We start from the raw sequence: 16220 nt of genomic DNA on the forward strand, positions 1-16220 counted from the left end.
ATTTGTCCATTTCATCTACATTGTCCAGCTTGTTGGCATATAGCTATTCATAGTATTTTCTTACTATCCTTTATATTTCTGTGGTGTTGGTGGTTACTTCTCCACTTTTGTTTCTGATTTTATTTGGGTCCTCTTTCTTTGTTTCTTGATGAGTCTGGCTAATGGTTTACCAATTTTGTTTATCCTTTCAAAGAACCAGCTCTTGGTTTCATTGTTTTTTTTTTGTGTTATTTCTTTAGTCTCTGTGTTTTAATTTCTGCTCTAGTTTTTATTATTTCCTTCCTTCTACTTCGGGCTTTTCTTATTTTCTTTCTAGTTCCTTAAGTTGTAGGGTTAAATAGTTTATTGCTGATTTTTCTCGTTTTTTGAGATATACCTGTAACACTATGAGCTTCCCTCTTGGGACTGTTTTTGCTGTGTCCCAGAGATTTGAGTTTATTGTGTGTGCATTTTTATTTGTTTCCAGAAAGTTTTTTATTTCTTTCTTGATCTCAATGGTAACCCATTCATTGTTTAATAACATGCTATTTAGCCTCCATATGTTTGAATGTTTTGGGGTGGTTTTACTGTAGTTTTCTGTTCTGTGATCTGAAATGATGCTTGATATGATTTCAATCTTCTTGCACTTGTAGAGACTTGTTTTGTGTCCTTACATGTGGTCTATCTTTGTGAATGATCCATATGCACTTGAGAAGAATGTATATCCTGCTGCTTTGGGGTGAATAAATGTCAATTAAATCCAGTGTATCCTTTGAAATTCTGTTTCCTTGTTAAGTTTTGGTCTGAAAGACCCAGATTAGTCAGCAAGGTGTTAAAGTCTCCCCTACTATGACTGTATTGTTGTTGATTTCTCTGTTAGAGTCCTCTAGAAGTTTTTTGTATATATTTAGGTGTTCCTATATTGGGTGCATATATGTTTACCATGGTTATATCCTCTTGTTGGATCGATCTCATTAGTATTCTGTAGTGACCTTTGTTCTCTCTTATGATGAGCTTCATATGAAAGTCTATTTTGTCAGACACGAGTATTGTTACTTCAGCTTTTATTTCTTTTCCATTTGCATGGAAATTTTTTCCCTATCCCTTCTCTTTCATCCTGTGTGTATCTTTTGTTCTGAAGTGGGTCTCTTGTAAACAGCATATAGTTGGGTCATCCATTGAGCTCATAAGACTCCCTGTACAGTGGGCTGAGGGGAAAACTCGGAGGAGGGCAGCTTCAGGGTTTTGGTTTGAGAAGCTGAGTCAGTAGGAAGAAAAGAGTATAGTAGAGAGAGATCAAGGTTTCTGCTTTTGGCACAATTCAATAGAGTGGCCAGTTGTTTGAAGTCATTGAGGAAACATTGAGGTACTGTGCAGGGGGGTCATTTACATGATGGTGATGTTTGACAATGTCCTGGTCAACAGTGTGACTCAACTATGCTGTCTTTATGTCACAAAGATTGTACTCAAAATGATGCCATTCCACTCTTTAGAATGTGATAGGGAGTGAAATTATAAATATTCATGTTGCACAGATTTTACACCATTAACATGAAATTATGGGCATTATAATGTAATGTACTTGACTTATTGTTGCCAGTACTTTGGAATTTTAATGGAGAATGGTCATGAAATGTTATTTTTGTAAAAACATTACTTTATAATTGGTTAGTGCAAATATTGTGCATTTTAAAATTTGTGTGAGCAACATGAATTCATTCATTTATTTAGTGCATGGAAGTGAACAATATTAATGACCACAGTGGTCACAGTATCAGGGCCCCATTGTTGTTAAATTTTGGCAGCTTGGCAAGTGATAGCATTGTCATATTATTAATTTAAAGAAGTACCACAATGTAGTATTCATATTCCTATAAATATTGGCATCATTTTAGTATAAAGTAGTATGATCACATCAATTTTTCTAAAATATCAAAGGCATAATGTGTTTAAAAAAAAAAAAGGTTTAAGGGGTGTTTTCCACATGGCTTTTAGATGTCTGTCCTACAAAGCAAAGCATCTCCATCCTACCTCTGCACGGAAATTATTTCACTTTATTTGGTAACCGTGATACAATGGAATCTATTTTCTTTGGTCCAGGATGCAGGTTTTAAGGAATGCTTACAGGTCTGGGTAGTTTCACATCTTGTAATATTTGAGATCTAATTTCATCTCTTGTTTATGGGAAAAGCCAGAAGCCAAATGCTCAAGCAATAAGCTTGGGAGTCATTTGTAGTCATTGTTCCTTTCCTTCTTCAAGCCTTCTCACAATGAATTCCTAGGATTTATGACTTCTTTATTCCCAATGCCAAATAGTTCAAAACTTGCATATTATGAGAGCATGTGTTCTCATCCATATTATGATTTCTATTGAAGTTCAGTTCAATAAAATTCAGGATTCTATGTCATAAATTTTCCCATGTAGATGATATTTTTATTTCCTTCTGTAAATATTTTTATAACCGAGATTGGAGCATCAAAACAATTGTTAAATATTTGCCTAGAATCTGCTTTAGAGCAAAGTTTCTGCCAACAACCACGTTTCCTGGTGTCTGGAATGGGTAACTTTTTCATACACTTTGCAGTCTGTGTCCTCGGTGATAGAGTGTTGATAAAACCCAAGCAAGGAGGTAATGATTTTAATATACTTTATTTAAAAAGTACACAGTTTTAAATTGGTTTCAATGGGTCTCAAGCAGAAGGTCACTGCCTACTGGCAGCCCTGTTTCTGATGAAGGGTGGTTATCATGTAGCAAACTCACATTTACATGACTGGCAAAGTAAAAAGATAACAGTTTTGTCAACATGTCTTTAAGAGTTTATATCACACACAGTTTAAAATCATGAGATGCTGATGGTTGGACTATATTTCATGTCTCCTATGTCGCACCATATTTTGGTTCACAGTTTATCCATTATTTAGCATGCCAGGAGAACATCTTGATCAGTGTCACCTTAAGAAGAGCAGCAGAAGCAGAGGGGACAGGATAAGGACCATCTTGGCCTGAAGGCTGGGTGCACCCCCACATTCCCTCGCATTTTCCTGCAGGGAAAGGCAGGGCAGGCGGGTCAGAGAAGAGACAGTCCTAGATGGGTTAAACTGGGCAAGCTATTTCGAGTCCCCACTCTTCAAGTGTTTGAACAAAGTCTCTTAGGACCTAGATAATTCAGGGAAATTCACAAGTCTAAATTTCATCAAGTTAGCGATGGGAATCTGATTACAGCTGTAAATGTATAACATATTAAAATTTACTCTTTGCATACTATTATGTAGAATATTCAAGGGGTAAAGAACTATTTATTGGTACAGATGTCTATTGGGATCATATTATAAAGGCAAAATATTGGCTTTCTAATCTCCCCCCACCCCCACCCCATCAGAATGTAAGTTAAAAAAAAAAAAAAATCACATCTTTGGCTCTGAAAGGTTTTGTTTCTGAAAGGTTTTGTTTCCTCTTTTTATTTGGGGGAAGGAAGGCTCTGTTTTACAAAATGAAATAATATTATTACTTTCTGTAGCGTGCTTTTTATCCAGTGACTGATGAAAGTTTCTTAGAAACTCCATTATTCTATTTCATTCAGCTATTTTCTTATTGATGGGCATTCATTTTCTCATCTGTTCTTGCTGCTACAAAGAATGCTGACTGTGGGTCCTCAACAGACGGTGATATGTGCCCCCGCCTGTGGTAGAGATGCCAGGTCTTGGAACTGCAGACCTAACAGGTATTTTTGCCTTTCATGGCTATAGCTAGATATCTCATTGTTACCGTATATTCAAATCACCCACTGACTTGTATCTTTCTCGTTCATGGTTTATTTTTATATTTGTTTGACTTAGAAATCAAATTTTAAAGAGCACTTTTAAATTTATAAGTATATTTTTCAAGTTCTATAAATTGGCTACTGACTTCAATCTTTTTCCATAGAAAAGTTATAATTTTTACATAGTTAAATAAATCTGATTTTCTTCCATTGCTTTCTTATCTCATATAGGAAGTACTCTACAATCCCTAGGATTTCTTGTGAAACTCTTACTTCACTACTTAAGTCTAATTTATATTCTTCCTTTTGAATCAAACCTTTGTCATATATGAGTTTCTATTCTGTTCTATTGACCTCATCTTACTACACCCAGAAACTTACAGAAAAAAAATACTGATTTTTGAAAATGTCTTGTATCAAGTAACCAAAGCAAATTATCTTATTAACAACTCTATACTTAGACAACTAGAGGCATGAGAGTAAAATCATCTAGAATTCTGATTTTGACTGAAGTGATTTTAGTGTTTGGGGAACTATTGTGTGTGTTTGCATAGAGCTTTTATCATGGGTGATCACTGAATTTTACCAAAGGCCTTTCTAGCATATGTAGGTATAATATGTTGCTATTGAACTTCAACTCCCATTTGAATATAGAAGCAAACATTCTCAATAAGTTCTCCCAAGTTCTTATTGGTGCTATACTTTAAAATCTATGCTACATGCTTAAGTCTTTCCTGGGATTTAGATAGTTTAATAACATTAAACTCACTTGCTATTTAAAGTTGAGATTAACACTCAACTGGCATTTTAAAAAACTAGTTTTCCAGTTTCCATATACTAATTTGTCTAGGCACGCTTTTCATATTTTCAGGGTGTGTGAACTTAATTTAAAAAAATATTTTTGTTAAAGTTTTTGCTCACAGTATTGCAGGAGGTATATAGTGCCTTTATAGTCATGCCTCCATATGGCTAGGGGTTTAGAGGCTTGTCACCCCCCTCCATACACTGGGACCCTCTGTCGGGTATAAACATTGCCATGTTTGCTTTGTGTAAAGTACTTGTAAATATAAGCTGGGGGAATAATTCTCACCACAAGTAAACTAAGATTATCAGAGCTACTTCATAATAGGTGATAATATGACAGCCCTTCCATGGGAAGGAGGCTCCTGAATATATCATGGACATGAGAACAGGCAATTTGCCCAGACAGAGAAGGCACTGAGGGCCGAGAGCCAGCAGCCTTCCTAGACGCTTCTTTGATTCACCTGAAAGAGATGGTTTTCTCTCGGGTAAACATTTTAGCTATAATGAAATTCTCATGGCAAATCCGAGTGCGAAATCAGACTGACCTCAGGATGGAAGCCATGGCAAGATTCCGGACGCCTTCTGATCTTCTGGGCCTTTAAACGCTCACACTTAAGAGATTCGTTATGTTGACTGTAGTTAAGGCAAATTTCCAAAATGGTACTTCCCCTTATTCTGCATCAGCATTGTGCGTTGGCACTAAAACCCCTAGACAGTTTCTTTCTCTCCAACAGTGGGAAGTTATCATTTACTCCTCACCCAGGTTTCCCGACTATTGATCTCCTTACCAGCAGCAGAAGCTGGGCCTGCACACGGAAGGATATACCTGATCTCGATGGGCGCCATGGTGATGGGGGCCACGGACTCGCAGAGGCAGCTGCTGTCCACCACCACCATGAACAGGTTGCTGCTTGGGATTTGCTGGATGACAAAAGACCTGGGGGAACAAGAGGCACAGACATGGTGGGGTCATTTACCTTTCCTCCTGCAAGAAGCCATGAGGAAAACTTTTTCCGGGGGTAACTACTATATTTTAGAAAACAAGGTTCCTAAAGTTGCCTTTCTCATTGGCTTTTCACATTCAAACACCGAGTTTCACTAAGAAGACAATAGCCTATTTGTATAGCCATGCACAGCTCACCTTGGGAAGACTGAATTTTATGTGTACAAAATATCAAGGTCAGATTTGGCTAATTTACCTCCATTTCCAAGGTCTAAGAAGTTAGGCTTTTCCTTAAGCCTGCTTTCCTTCCTAAACATTATCAACAGTTGCATTTGATCTTCTAAGTTGTTTTTCTCTCCTTTCCTCAGAGATAGACTGAAGCTGTGTCACATGGATGACAAAAGAGGAAGTAAACTTCCTAACCCCTTCGAGGTACCGCTCTGTGTGATGTTTGCTCACAACAGAGGCATGGTGTTTGGAGGGAATGAATGCTGGCCCCCAGTGCCTCACCACCATTAACAAACCCCACCCTTCTCAAGTCCACACTGTGCAGGCCCCACAGCGGCTCCGACATTCTGGGTCCATCGGTACAGCTTACAGACTGACACTGCTTCTTCATTGCCCACCACAGGGGAATGCCAAAGCAACGCCGCTGTAAAAACACTCCTTTCACAAGAAACAGTGATTCTTTGGATGAGTAACAACTTAGAGACCCAAATCCCACATTCTTTCAGAGCCAACAGGGTAGGTAAGTATTTAAACCCAGGCCTAGAATCCCGGTCACTTAACTTTTCATATTTCATCCAATTCAATTTAGCAAGATGAAAGAAACTATAAAGAAACTATAATATAACCTAACAAAATGTTCAATTCCTCCATGAATTTTACTTTCATCTTTCAGAAAATTTGTTGTGTTTTCTAGAGCAGTGGTCACCAGCCGGTGGTCTGTGAGGTCTGAAAGGTTGGCGACTGCTATTCTAAAGTGTATTCCCACGCTTTACAAAAAGCGTTCAATGAAGAGGCATCCTGCTGTTTTGAGGGAAATTAGAAAGAAGGGGATGGATCCCGGTTACCATCTCATATGTTGTAATACCCAAGAATGCCTCTGAGATGACAACACAACCAGCTTCTTTTCTACATATGCCCAGTGCCTGTTCATTGTTTATTTTTTCCCACCATAGCAGGGAGCAGGGGACACCACTGTTCAGCACTGTTCCCCCCAATGCCTAACCATCATCCACTCTCTGGGATAATTGCTCTCTGCCCTTTCTGTTCTCCACAACTACAGCTGGCCTGGGGGGAGGGGGGAGGGAACTAAACCGTGCTAACTATCTCAATAAAACTTTAAAAATACCAAAAATATCTGCTTTACATCCCTCTTTTAGCACCAGGTGTCTTCTCACCTATGCAAATATATTGCTTTAGCAGCTGGCCTCCGTAATGGATTGTGCCTTTGAGGATTAAAATAGCCTACCTGAGGTGACTCCCATCAAATGATTTCCAGGTTGGAGGAAAGGTAACAGACTCAGAACAATGCAAAATTAAGATCACACAATTCTTTAAAGGACAAATGGTTGACTTAAAAATTAAGCCAAATGAATCGACCAGATGTGCAGTAAAGGAGAAAGAGATGTAAACATGAAATAGAAGTTCCAAAGGGAAAGAATGTTTTCCAATTGATTTTTTTTTCATAGAAAGGGCTCAGCATGAATGAAACTTCAAATTATTAAAGCTATAAACCAATCCTAATATCTTCTCTAGAAACAAATTACTCAAAGAGGAATGAGGATGACAGCAACTTCTCCCTGGGAATACTTAAGATGAAGAAAACAGAGTAGAGTAACATGAAGTAAAATGTATGTCAGGTCCAGGGGAAAATTGATTCTAGGTAACTGTAGATAATGATAGAAAATTATTTTTTAGAATTTAAGGATAATAGCTAAAAATAGCATGGTAAGTAATATATACATATACAGAAAAAATTGACAATATTAGTCTAAAATTACCAATCGCAACAAATGTGAGGTGATTAGATTCACAGAGTAAAAGGCAGAAACTCTTAAATTGCTTTGACAAAACATCAGCATTATGATGTTTGCAACAGACACTCCTAAACCAGAATGACGTGGAAAAGATGTCAGATGAGATGTTAAATGACAGGAAAAGTTTCCCAGGAACATGCTAACAACACAAGAGAGAAACAGGTTAATATTATAATGCAAATATTCAGATGCAATAAAAAATAGTTTATATGATCTGAGTAATTTTTCATATTAAAATAGTATAGCAAGGAATGACATGGACTTTTATGATAATAGTGTTCATACTGATTAGAAATACCCAAGTGATTGATGAATGCATGATCTATTAAAATGTGGAACAAAATCCCTTGAGATCTAAATGTAGAATTTATTTTATTTATTGGGGTGACACTGGTTAATATTATTTGGGTTTCAAGTGTACGTTTCTATGATGCATAATCTGCCTATTGCATTGTGTGCCGACTACCCAAAGTCAAATCATCTTCCATCACTATATATTTGGCCCCCTATGTTATTTTCAAACACTGGAAACCTCAACAAATCCCGAAGAGCAGAACGCGTCACCTGCATATCCTTCTTCATGGTATGGTAAAATTATAAATGAATAGCAAAAAGATATAAGCGATGGAAGTTGAGGTTAAAAAATATATTCAATTAATGCTTGAGAATTTGAGAGCAACCCAGACTGAAATCTGTGCAGTTTGATCTTAAGTCCTTCTATGGGGAAAAGAAATTTGCAAATAAATGAACTCCATTTTTTTCATTGAGAAGCTGGCAAAATAAAGACAGAAGCTGCACCTGTGCCCTACTACCTGGCCTTCCCTCTGTACCCTGGGCTCAGTGTTGATGCCCTTCTCCAAGGTTGGTCCCGGATACACAGGAGGTGACTGATAGGAGGCGATAATTGCACAGATAGCCCCCTTTGTTTACTAGCCATGCCCTTCAGGTTACAAACATGCCATCCCATCTCCCATCTCAGGAAAACCAAAACTTCCTCTTAACCTTACCTCTAGCTACTGCCCTGTTTCTCTGTCCTTTATTGTAAAAATCCTAAAAAGAATAATCCACCATGTCCCTCTCTATACTCTCATTTCTCTCTAATAAGACTGGAGTCCTTACCACACCACTTGGTTCTCAACCTTTTTTCCCCTCTGCCTGCTCCTTCCTTGCTGACTGCCCCCTCACAACAGACTGGTTTCCGGAGGTGGAAGGCTGCAGCTGTCTGCCATGGTTATCCATTATCCCCAGCACCTACAGTTGTGCCTGGGACACGAAGCCTCTCAGTAAATACTTACAGAATTAAAGGCAGAATAAACTTATAAAGATAAAAGCAGAAGAATAAAATGCACATTAAAATATGAAGGTAGCTGAAAGAACTGGACTCTGGTTTAATAAAGAACATTGGCATAAACCAACTTTTGATGTTCCTGATCAGGAAGTCACAAAGTCATATTAAAACTTGGAAGATAGACTAGACATTTAAAACATTTTAAGTGACTATTATGTATATTATTGCAAACAATTTGAAAACTAGAGCGAACACACTTTTAGGGGTAAAATATAAACTTTCAACATTTGGCCAAGCTGTAAAAAACACAGACCCATAGCCATAAAAAAACTGAAATGCTCATTGAAAAAATGCCCACAAGTGAATCCTACCAAATCAAAGAACAGATACTATGTTAATAGAAAACTCCTGTGAACTCACTGACCAACTGTTAGAATAAAAGAACTCAGCAAGCTGACCAGTTACATAATCAGAGTATAGAACCATAGCCTTTCCCTGACACTGATAATGCCCAATGAAAAAATATGAAAAAATATGAGATAAAGAACCAATGACAATAACCAATGACAATATCAGTAATCACTAGGAAATGCACAAAGTTAACTCTAGTAAAAGACACCTCTTTTTGAAGAAAATGACCAAACTTTACTGCTTTACTGAACATAAAAAATGAACTAATAATTGGAAGTACAAAGGTTGTGAAAATACACACACACACACACACACACACACACACATATATATATATATATATATATATATATATATATATATATATATCACTAAAGAGAAATATAAAATAAAATGCACTCTTCACAAGCAGATTGGCTAAATTTTAAGTCTGTCTTACTATCACATGGAGGAGAGTCTGAAGAAGTGATTATTGGACACTGCTGGTGGGAATGTGACTTTTTATGGCCATTTGTATTATATTATAATGGAAATTATTTACATCTTTAGATCCTATTTTTTTTTTCAGTAGTTTTAAATAAGAGAAACTCTTGCTCATGACCCCAAAAAGCCATGTGGAAAGATGGTCTTGATAGCCTTGTTCTTTGAGAAACAAAAAAATATGAAACCCACCTGCAAGCCCACCAATAGGGGGAGGATTGAATAAGCAACACTATGTGGCTCTGGTCTTCTCAGCACCAGATGAAGGATCAAGGGTAAAGCAGATCTCTACTTACTATCAAGAAAGGGCTAACCGAAACACAGTAAATAGAAAAAGTATGTTGTAAAATTAATAATAAGGTATGGCTATTTAAGCATATGTAATTCTGTTCCAGAGAAGGAGAAAAAGAGACGGGATGGGTAACTTATCAGATGTTTTGGGACTAGAAACCAACCAGTAAGCATTCCATGACCTATGTTACACATAGAAAGAATAAATGCACTAAACAATAGGAGGTAAGGTAGTTGAACACACATACAAAGGAACATAAGAAGCATCTTCCAAAAGGTAAGAAATTGAAGTGACACTTAATATTTATAAAGCACAGACTATGTCTTCTCCTAACTGATAGGTCTCACCTACATCATCCTTAAATCCAGCACTGGCCACCACCCTTCCCTGCCCGACACACACAGATAAAGCCATGGCTGCTCAGAGGGTGAGGGGCAAGCTACAAACGCACCCCAGCATCTTTCAGCAAAGCCAGCTTGTATGGGCTCCAGGCACCTTCTGCCTGCTGAGCCCCCATCCCCACCCTCAAGTCTGATCCTTCCACAGCATCATCAGTGGAAGAGCAAAGGTGAGGGGTGAGGTAGGGGAGTAGGCAGGAGACTGAGGCAGTGGAAGGGAGAGAAGACTGGAAGAATACCGGTAATTGTCAAGGGACACTTGAACTGAATCTGTAATGCTGAGGTTCTTTGGAGAACTAGAGGCCTGGTGCACGAAATTCGGGCAAGGGGCTCACTCCTCCACTACTCAACCCCCCTGCAGTTTCACCGGGGAGGACATCCGGTCTAACTATCATATTACGCTTTTATTATAGATATGTTCATGTATTCTTAGAACATTTAGAAATGGAACATTATGCTAAAGGCAAAAAGTATCAATGTTCTCATGTTACTAACAAAAACACTGGGACTCAGAGAGGATAAGTACTCTTAACAGAAGCTATATGAATAAGACATGGTTGTGCCCATTTTAGAGATGGGGAAAAGAGAGATGAGTAACTTCCTCGAGTAATAGGGGCAGAGCTCAAGCCCCTGGCACCCAGGCCAGGACAGACCTCTGTCTGTCCTGGAGGGCAGATCTAAGGAGATGCTGAGCCACTGAGCCATGGGGAGGGGGGGGTTGGGGGGCGCAAGGGGGGTTTTGATAACCAATAACCACCATTCGAAGCACATGCCCCCTCTGGGTGGAAGGCTCCCCAAGGGTTGACAGCAAACTCCTCTGTATTTCCCTAAACCCTCGGAGATGAAAAGCCCTGCCTGCAGCAATACTGAAGCAAAGGAAAACAACCCCCGACAAAGGATTTGCCAGCGGAAAGATTAACTGCTTTTCCATATTTTAAAGACTTACTGTCTGCTTATTAACATGGTGCTGCGGCGGGGTCTGGGCAATGTTAGCTGTACATTTATGTGCACAACGTATATTTATGGCCCAGGGTGCAGGGTTGAACTTCATAAAACACACCTCCATCCAGCTGGGCCCCGCAGCCAGGCTGACGTCACCTGGGGAAGAGCCGTGGCCTGGAGGGTTTGCCTGGGGGGCCAGCACCGGCCGGAGGGAAACGCTTCCAGGCAGCACCTCAGCGGTCACTGCTAAGCAGGGAGGGGTCAAGATGCGTGAAATAAATTAGGCCCTCCGGGGAGAGAGGAGGGATGAGGGAAGCAATTGTGATGAGTCCATTGCCAGAACTGAAATAACCCAGTCCTCCCTTCCCTGCTCACTGCAGGCTGAGAAAGACTGCAGGGGAAATGATGGGATTTCAAGACAGCCTCCCTGGCTGGGGAGAGCAGTTGCCTCGTGCTATCTACTGAGAGGGGCTCTGTGGTCCAGAAGAGGACATAGACCAGGCCGCTCCCTTAATGCCTCCCCAGAAAAGCACATGCGATGGGAGGGACCCACGGACAAGATTCCCAGAGGACCCCAGGACACACATTTGGGGGACTCGGTTGGCTGACTTTTCATTGATTGGGTACAAAACTGTGGCTTGAAAACATTGTCAGGGCAGGACAGAACCTTAAAACATTTGGGAATCCTTTTGTTCCCGGGTTTCGGCACCAAAAAAAAAAAAAAAAAAAAAAAAAAAATTGGGAATCTTTGGCCCTTTACAGATTTTCACTGTTTGTAAAATGTCCAGGTGTTACCCTGGGCACTGATCCTGTTCTAGATGCTACTGGATTCCAGAGTAGGGAGGGTGGGTACCTCACCATCACCGTGGATCTCCAACAGGATCTGATTTTCTCTGAAGGTGGGGACAGCCTGTCCTCCCCCAACGCGCCCCAAAATGCATTACATTGACCCAGGCCCAAAGTTGTGAAGAGTGAACATTTGGTGAAGAGTTGTTTAAATTCAAACTAGAAGTTAAATATTGAGGCTGTCTCGTAGCATAATTCTACAGCCATGCCATGGACCAGCATGAGGGAGCGAGGGGAGCAGCGGCTTGGCCCAAACCAGGTGAAGACAGAGTAGGGCCTCACCTACTCTCCATGAAGGTTGGCAGGCCTGGGGACTTCACGTCAACACTGAAACTGTTTCAGAGCACAGGGAAAGAAGAAAATATTCCAAGTGTCTTTTATGAAGGACCCTGATCGAAAACCAAGACTATGTATATGAAAAAGCTGTGGAATAATATCTTTTTATGAATATTGAGGCACAGATATGGAATAATCCCTTTTTTATGAATGTTGGCGCAAAGATCTTAAATGAAAGACAATAAACAGACTTCACCAGGATATTGCAATAGTAACACAACAGGCCCCAGCGAGGAATGACCTAGAAATTCAAACGAACAAGCTTACTGAGCTGTCTCAGCTTAATAGAAATAGAAACACGAAACAATTCTTTTTTTCCCCAGTCTCTGTTTTCCACTCTCCCGTGCTGAATTCTGCTTTCTCATCTCTAAATGGTATCTCTGTAGAGATTCCGTAACTTCCTGACAACTTCAGGTTAATAAAACCTGTCAGGTCTAGTTTAATACTCGAATCTCATATCTCCTTCAAAGCTCTGTGCTCCCTCTTCTTCCTTCTAGCTTCCGGGTTCTCGCTTCCTCAGTAACGTGTTTCCCCGAAAATAAGACATCCTCTGAAAATAAGACCTACTTACAGGTTTCCTTCTGAGTGAAATATAAGGCATCCCCCCGAAAATAAGGCCCCCCCTAGGCTAAACATAAGAGATTTGGTCCACTGATTCTGAAAGAGATGGAATCACAAGAAATTCACCAGGAAATTCAGGAATTGGATTGTTATGATGATGTTCCAGAAGATGATGTCATGATTGTCATTGAATGAGTAAATTCTTGATACTGTATAATTCACAGTTTGTCTGGTTTGTGTTGACAACTACCGTACTACTGTACCGTATACAGGTAATAAATTTCCTTTATTTTCATTTAACAATAAATGTGTACTGTATTTTTCTTCATGGAAAAATAAGACATCCCCTGAAAATAAGACCTAGCGCATCTTTGGGAGCAAAAATTAATATAAGACACTGTCTTATTTTCGGGGAAAAAGGGTAGTTTGGGAAGTGGGGCAGCGAAGAGGTAGGTTTTCTGTGTACCAGGCCACGGTGAGATTCTTGGCCACATTTTCTATGTATGGGGGTGGGAGGCAGTGGAATTCTCTGGCCACGTTTCCTATGTATGGGGGGAGGGCCACAGTGGGATTCTTGGCCACGGCTTGTTTCCTTACAACACAGATTGGTCTATGATATCCTGCATGTGGCTCAGCATCCCTGAGGTTTCCTTGTGAGGTTATCACGGATTCTTCAGAGGACATGATACTCCTCAACACAGCCCCACCTCCATGACCATGCAGCTCCGGCCCTCAGAAGTCACTCTCCACAGTCCTTTGCCCTCGGGTGGAGAGCCTCCCCTGGAGAGCCGCCCTCTTGTTGGGTTTAGGCAAGATGACAGCCATCTTCCATCTTCCCTTTTGTCCACCTGACCCTGAGAAGCATGCACCTTTGCTGGCCCAGCCACAGGCCACTTCAGTGCAGCCCCTTCTCTAAACCCTGACCTCTCCCCCCAGGTCCCTTTGTCCCGCTGAGAGAGGCCAGGAATAGATGGCTGCCTAGCAGATACTTCTACAGAGCTGGACTTTCCTTCTATCAAGCGCTCCTGAAAAGATTTTATCAATTCTGTTCTTTACAGGAAAGCGTCTCTAGGAGCGTCCTCCACTGCCCCTCAGGCTCCCAGCAGGAACACCACCCTGGAGGGATGAACCTCTTTCCATAAACCCCATCTCTTCTAGGTTAGGCCCCCTCACCAGTCACCAGTCTTCACATGGCAGACTAAAAGTGGGCCAGCTGTCTACCCTCAAATAAGCTTGGGGGAGGGGTGGGGAAGGGGTGTTGCAGGGAAGGTTTCCAACTCTAAATCGGTGCCTGCTAAAAGGCTGTTCTCTTTAGAACCTGTGGTGCCTAGTGTCCTTTTGTCCTCGCCTCAATCTGGGACTACACGGGAACTCCTACTTGACAACTGTTCTGTCCTCCCAGTCAATGGATTCATGTAAGACGCCCTATACCTGGCTGGGATCTGTTCAATAGGGGCCCCAATGACAAAAATCCCATCCCTGAAAACAGTCCTGAAGAGGATAGAAATGGGCTCTTGATTCTGAACCCAGTTTAGCATCAGGCTTCAGAATGAGACACAGAGTTAATTAGAGTCAGAAGTGGAGGCTCACAACCCCTCTGTTATTCCTCATTGTTCAGAAGGTGCCAGCCTGTGCAATTAGACCAGAGAAAAGAGGGGTGATTAAGTATTGGAACAAAGGAAGTATTCACAGGTACCTAAACCATGCCCTGCCCCCACTCCCAGTACTCGTTTCCCCCTTTCCCTGTACCTCTTAGCGGAGTCACCTTCTATTGAATGACACAAGCAGAGAGCTTGAAGTCATTATCCACACTCCTCTTTGACATCAACCTGTCCTGATGTGACCGTCTCTTCAACCCCTTTCCTGTCCATCCCTCCATCTCCTTTCCTCGGGCAGCTGTGTGGCCGGGCACTAATGCAGTCACAGGGGACATACTCTCAAAAGTTTGTATTGGGCATTTACAGCTCTGCAGGCTGGATCGGCTTGAAATTTTTAATTTTATCTTTGATTTTGTGTTTTTAAGTGAAGTCCAAGGGACAAAGAGCATGTGTGGGGGAAGGTGGAGGGAAGAGGTTCTGAACTGCATGGCTGCTGCCCCAGCCCAGCAAACCCACGACCCTCCAGCCCTGGCTTCAGGCATGGCAGCAGTGAATCCAAGGGTCCTATGATTTTGGTTAAATTTAGTTTTAAACCCTAGCTCTAAAATCATCTTGCTCTTTATATATCTATCTATGTCTATGTCTATGTCTATGTCTATGTCTATGTCTATATCTATAGGGTATGTCTATATCTATGTCTATGTCTATGTCTAGGTCTAGGTCTAGGTCTAGGTCTAGGTCTATATCTATATCTATATCTATATCTATGTCTATCTCCCTCTCTGTCTATATCTCTCCCTCTCCCTCTCTATCTCTATACCTATCTATATCTAGATATCCCTCAGAGACCCAGCCTTTCCCCTGGATAACCAGAAACCCTCAAGGCAGCAGAAGACAGTAGCCCAGACCTCGCTAATGGTCACAGGCTAGGATCTATGGCACAATAAAGATGACATCCTGATCTAAGCTCTAAGTCCTAAGGTGGAATGAGCCCTGGCTACTTTCCCCTGGTATCAAACAGAGGGACATGGGGACAGACCTCAGAACTGTCCTCAAGATCCTAAGAAAGGCTTCATCACCTGCAGCCAATCTGCTCCTAGCACAACCCAAACCCCTAACCCAGGATGTCTTGTGATTCTGCCCTCTGCAATCTGGAACCCACACCCATCTGGAGTTGAGTCTTTAGGCTACACTCCCATCTCCATATTGGCCAATTCAAAATTAAACTATCCTGCGAACTCCTGTTTGGGCACTTCTTTGGACCAGTGCTACCAAGGTGGGTGACCTCAGAAAAAAACATAGGGGTTCAGGAAACAGCAGCTGGCAGAACCCCAACACATGCAGCCTGTGACCCAGCAGGTACCAATGTGACCTGGTGCTAAGATGGAAATCCTTTGTCAAGTGGCTGTCCACCATGAGCTGAGGTGGTGAGCCTGTGGGAAGGGGAGATTGAGTCCACCCCTTTAAGCAGGACATGGACCTCAGCATCATGGTAGAAGAAGCTGCACACCCCACTGAGCAATGGGGGCAGGACCCAG

At 41.2% G+C, this 16220-nt stretch overlaps 1 protein-coding gene across 3 annotated transcripts in view; it reads right to left on the bottom strand.

The window, feature by feature from the left end:
• Positions 1–2612: 2612 nt before the first annotated feature.
• CACNA2D3 (calcium voltage-gated channel auxiliary subunit alpha2delta 3) overlaps positions 2613–16220 on the bottom strand; it is a 773665-nt gene continuing 760057 nt past the window's right edge. For 2 of the 3 annotated variants that reach the window (XM_036430835.2, XM_036430833.2), the window contains 3 exons: positions 5370–5482; positions 5091–5173; positions 2613–3022 (listed from right to left, as the gene is read on the bottom strand). In XM_036430835.2, coding sequence (XP_036286728.1) covers positions 2930–3022; positions 5091–5173; positions 5370–5482 — 289 coding nt within the window. In that variant the 3' untranslated portion in view covers positions 2613–2929. The remainder of the gene's footprint in view (positions 3023–5090; positions 5174–5369; positions 5483–16220) is intronic. The other variant, XR_004986777.2, reaches the window with a different exon arrangement.

Source organism: Pipistrellus kuhlii, unplaced genomic scaffold (assembly GCF_014108245.1).
Source record: "Pipistrellus kuhlii isolate mPipKuh1 unplaced genomic scaffold, mPipKuh1.p scaffold_m20_p_11, whole genome shotgun sequence".
NCBI lineage: Eukaryota > Metazoa > Chordata > Mammalia > Chiroptera > Vespertilionidae > Pipistrellus > Pipistrellus kuhlii.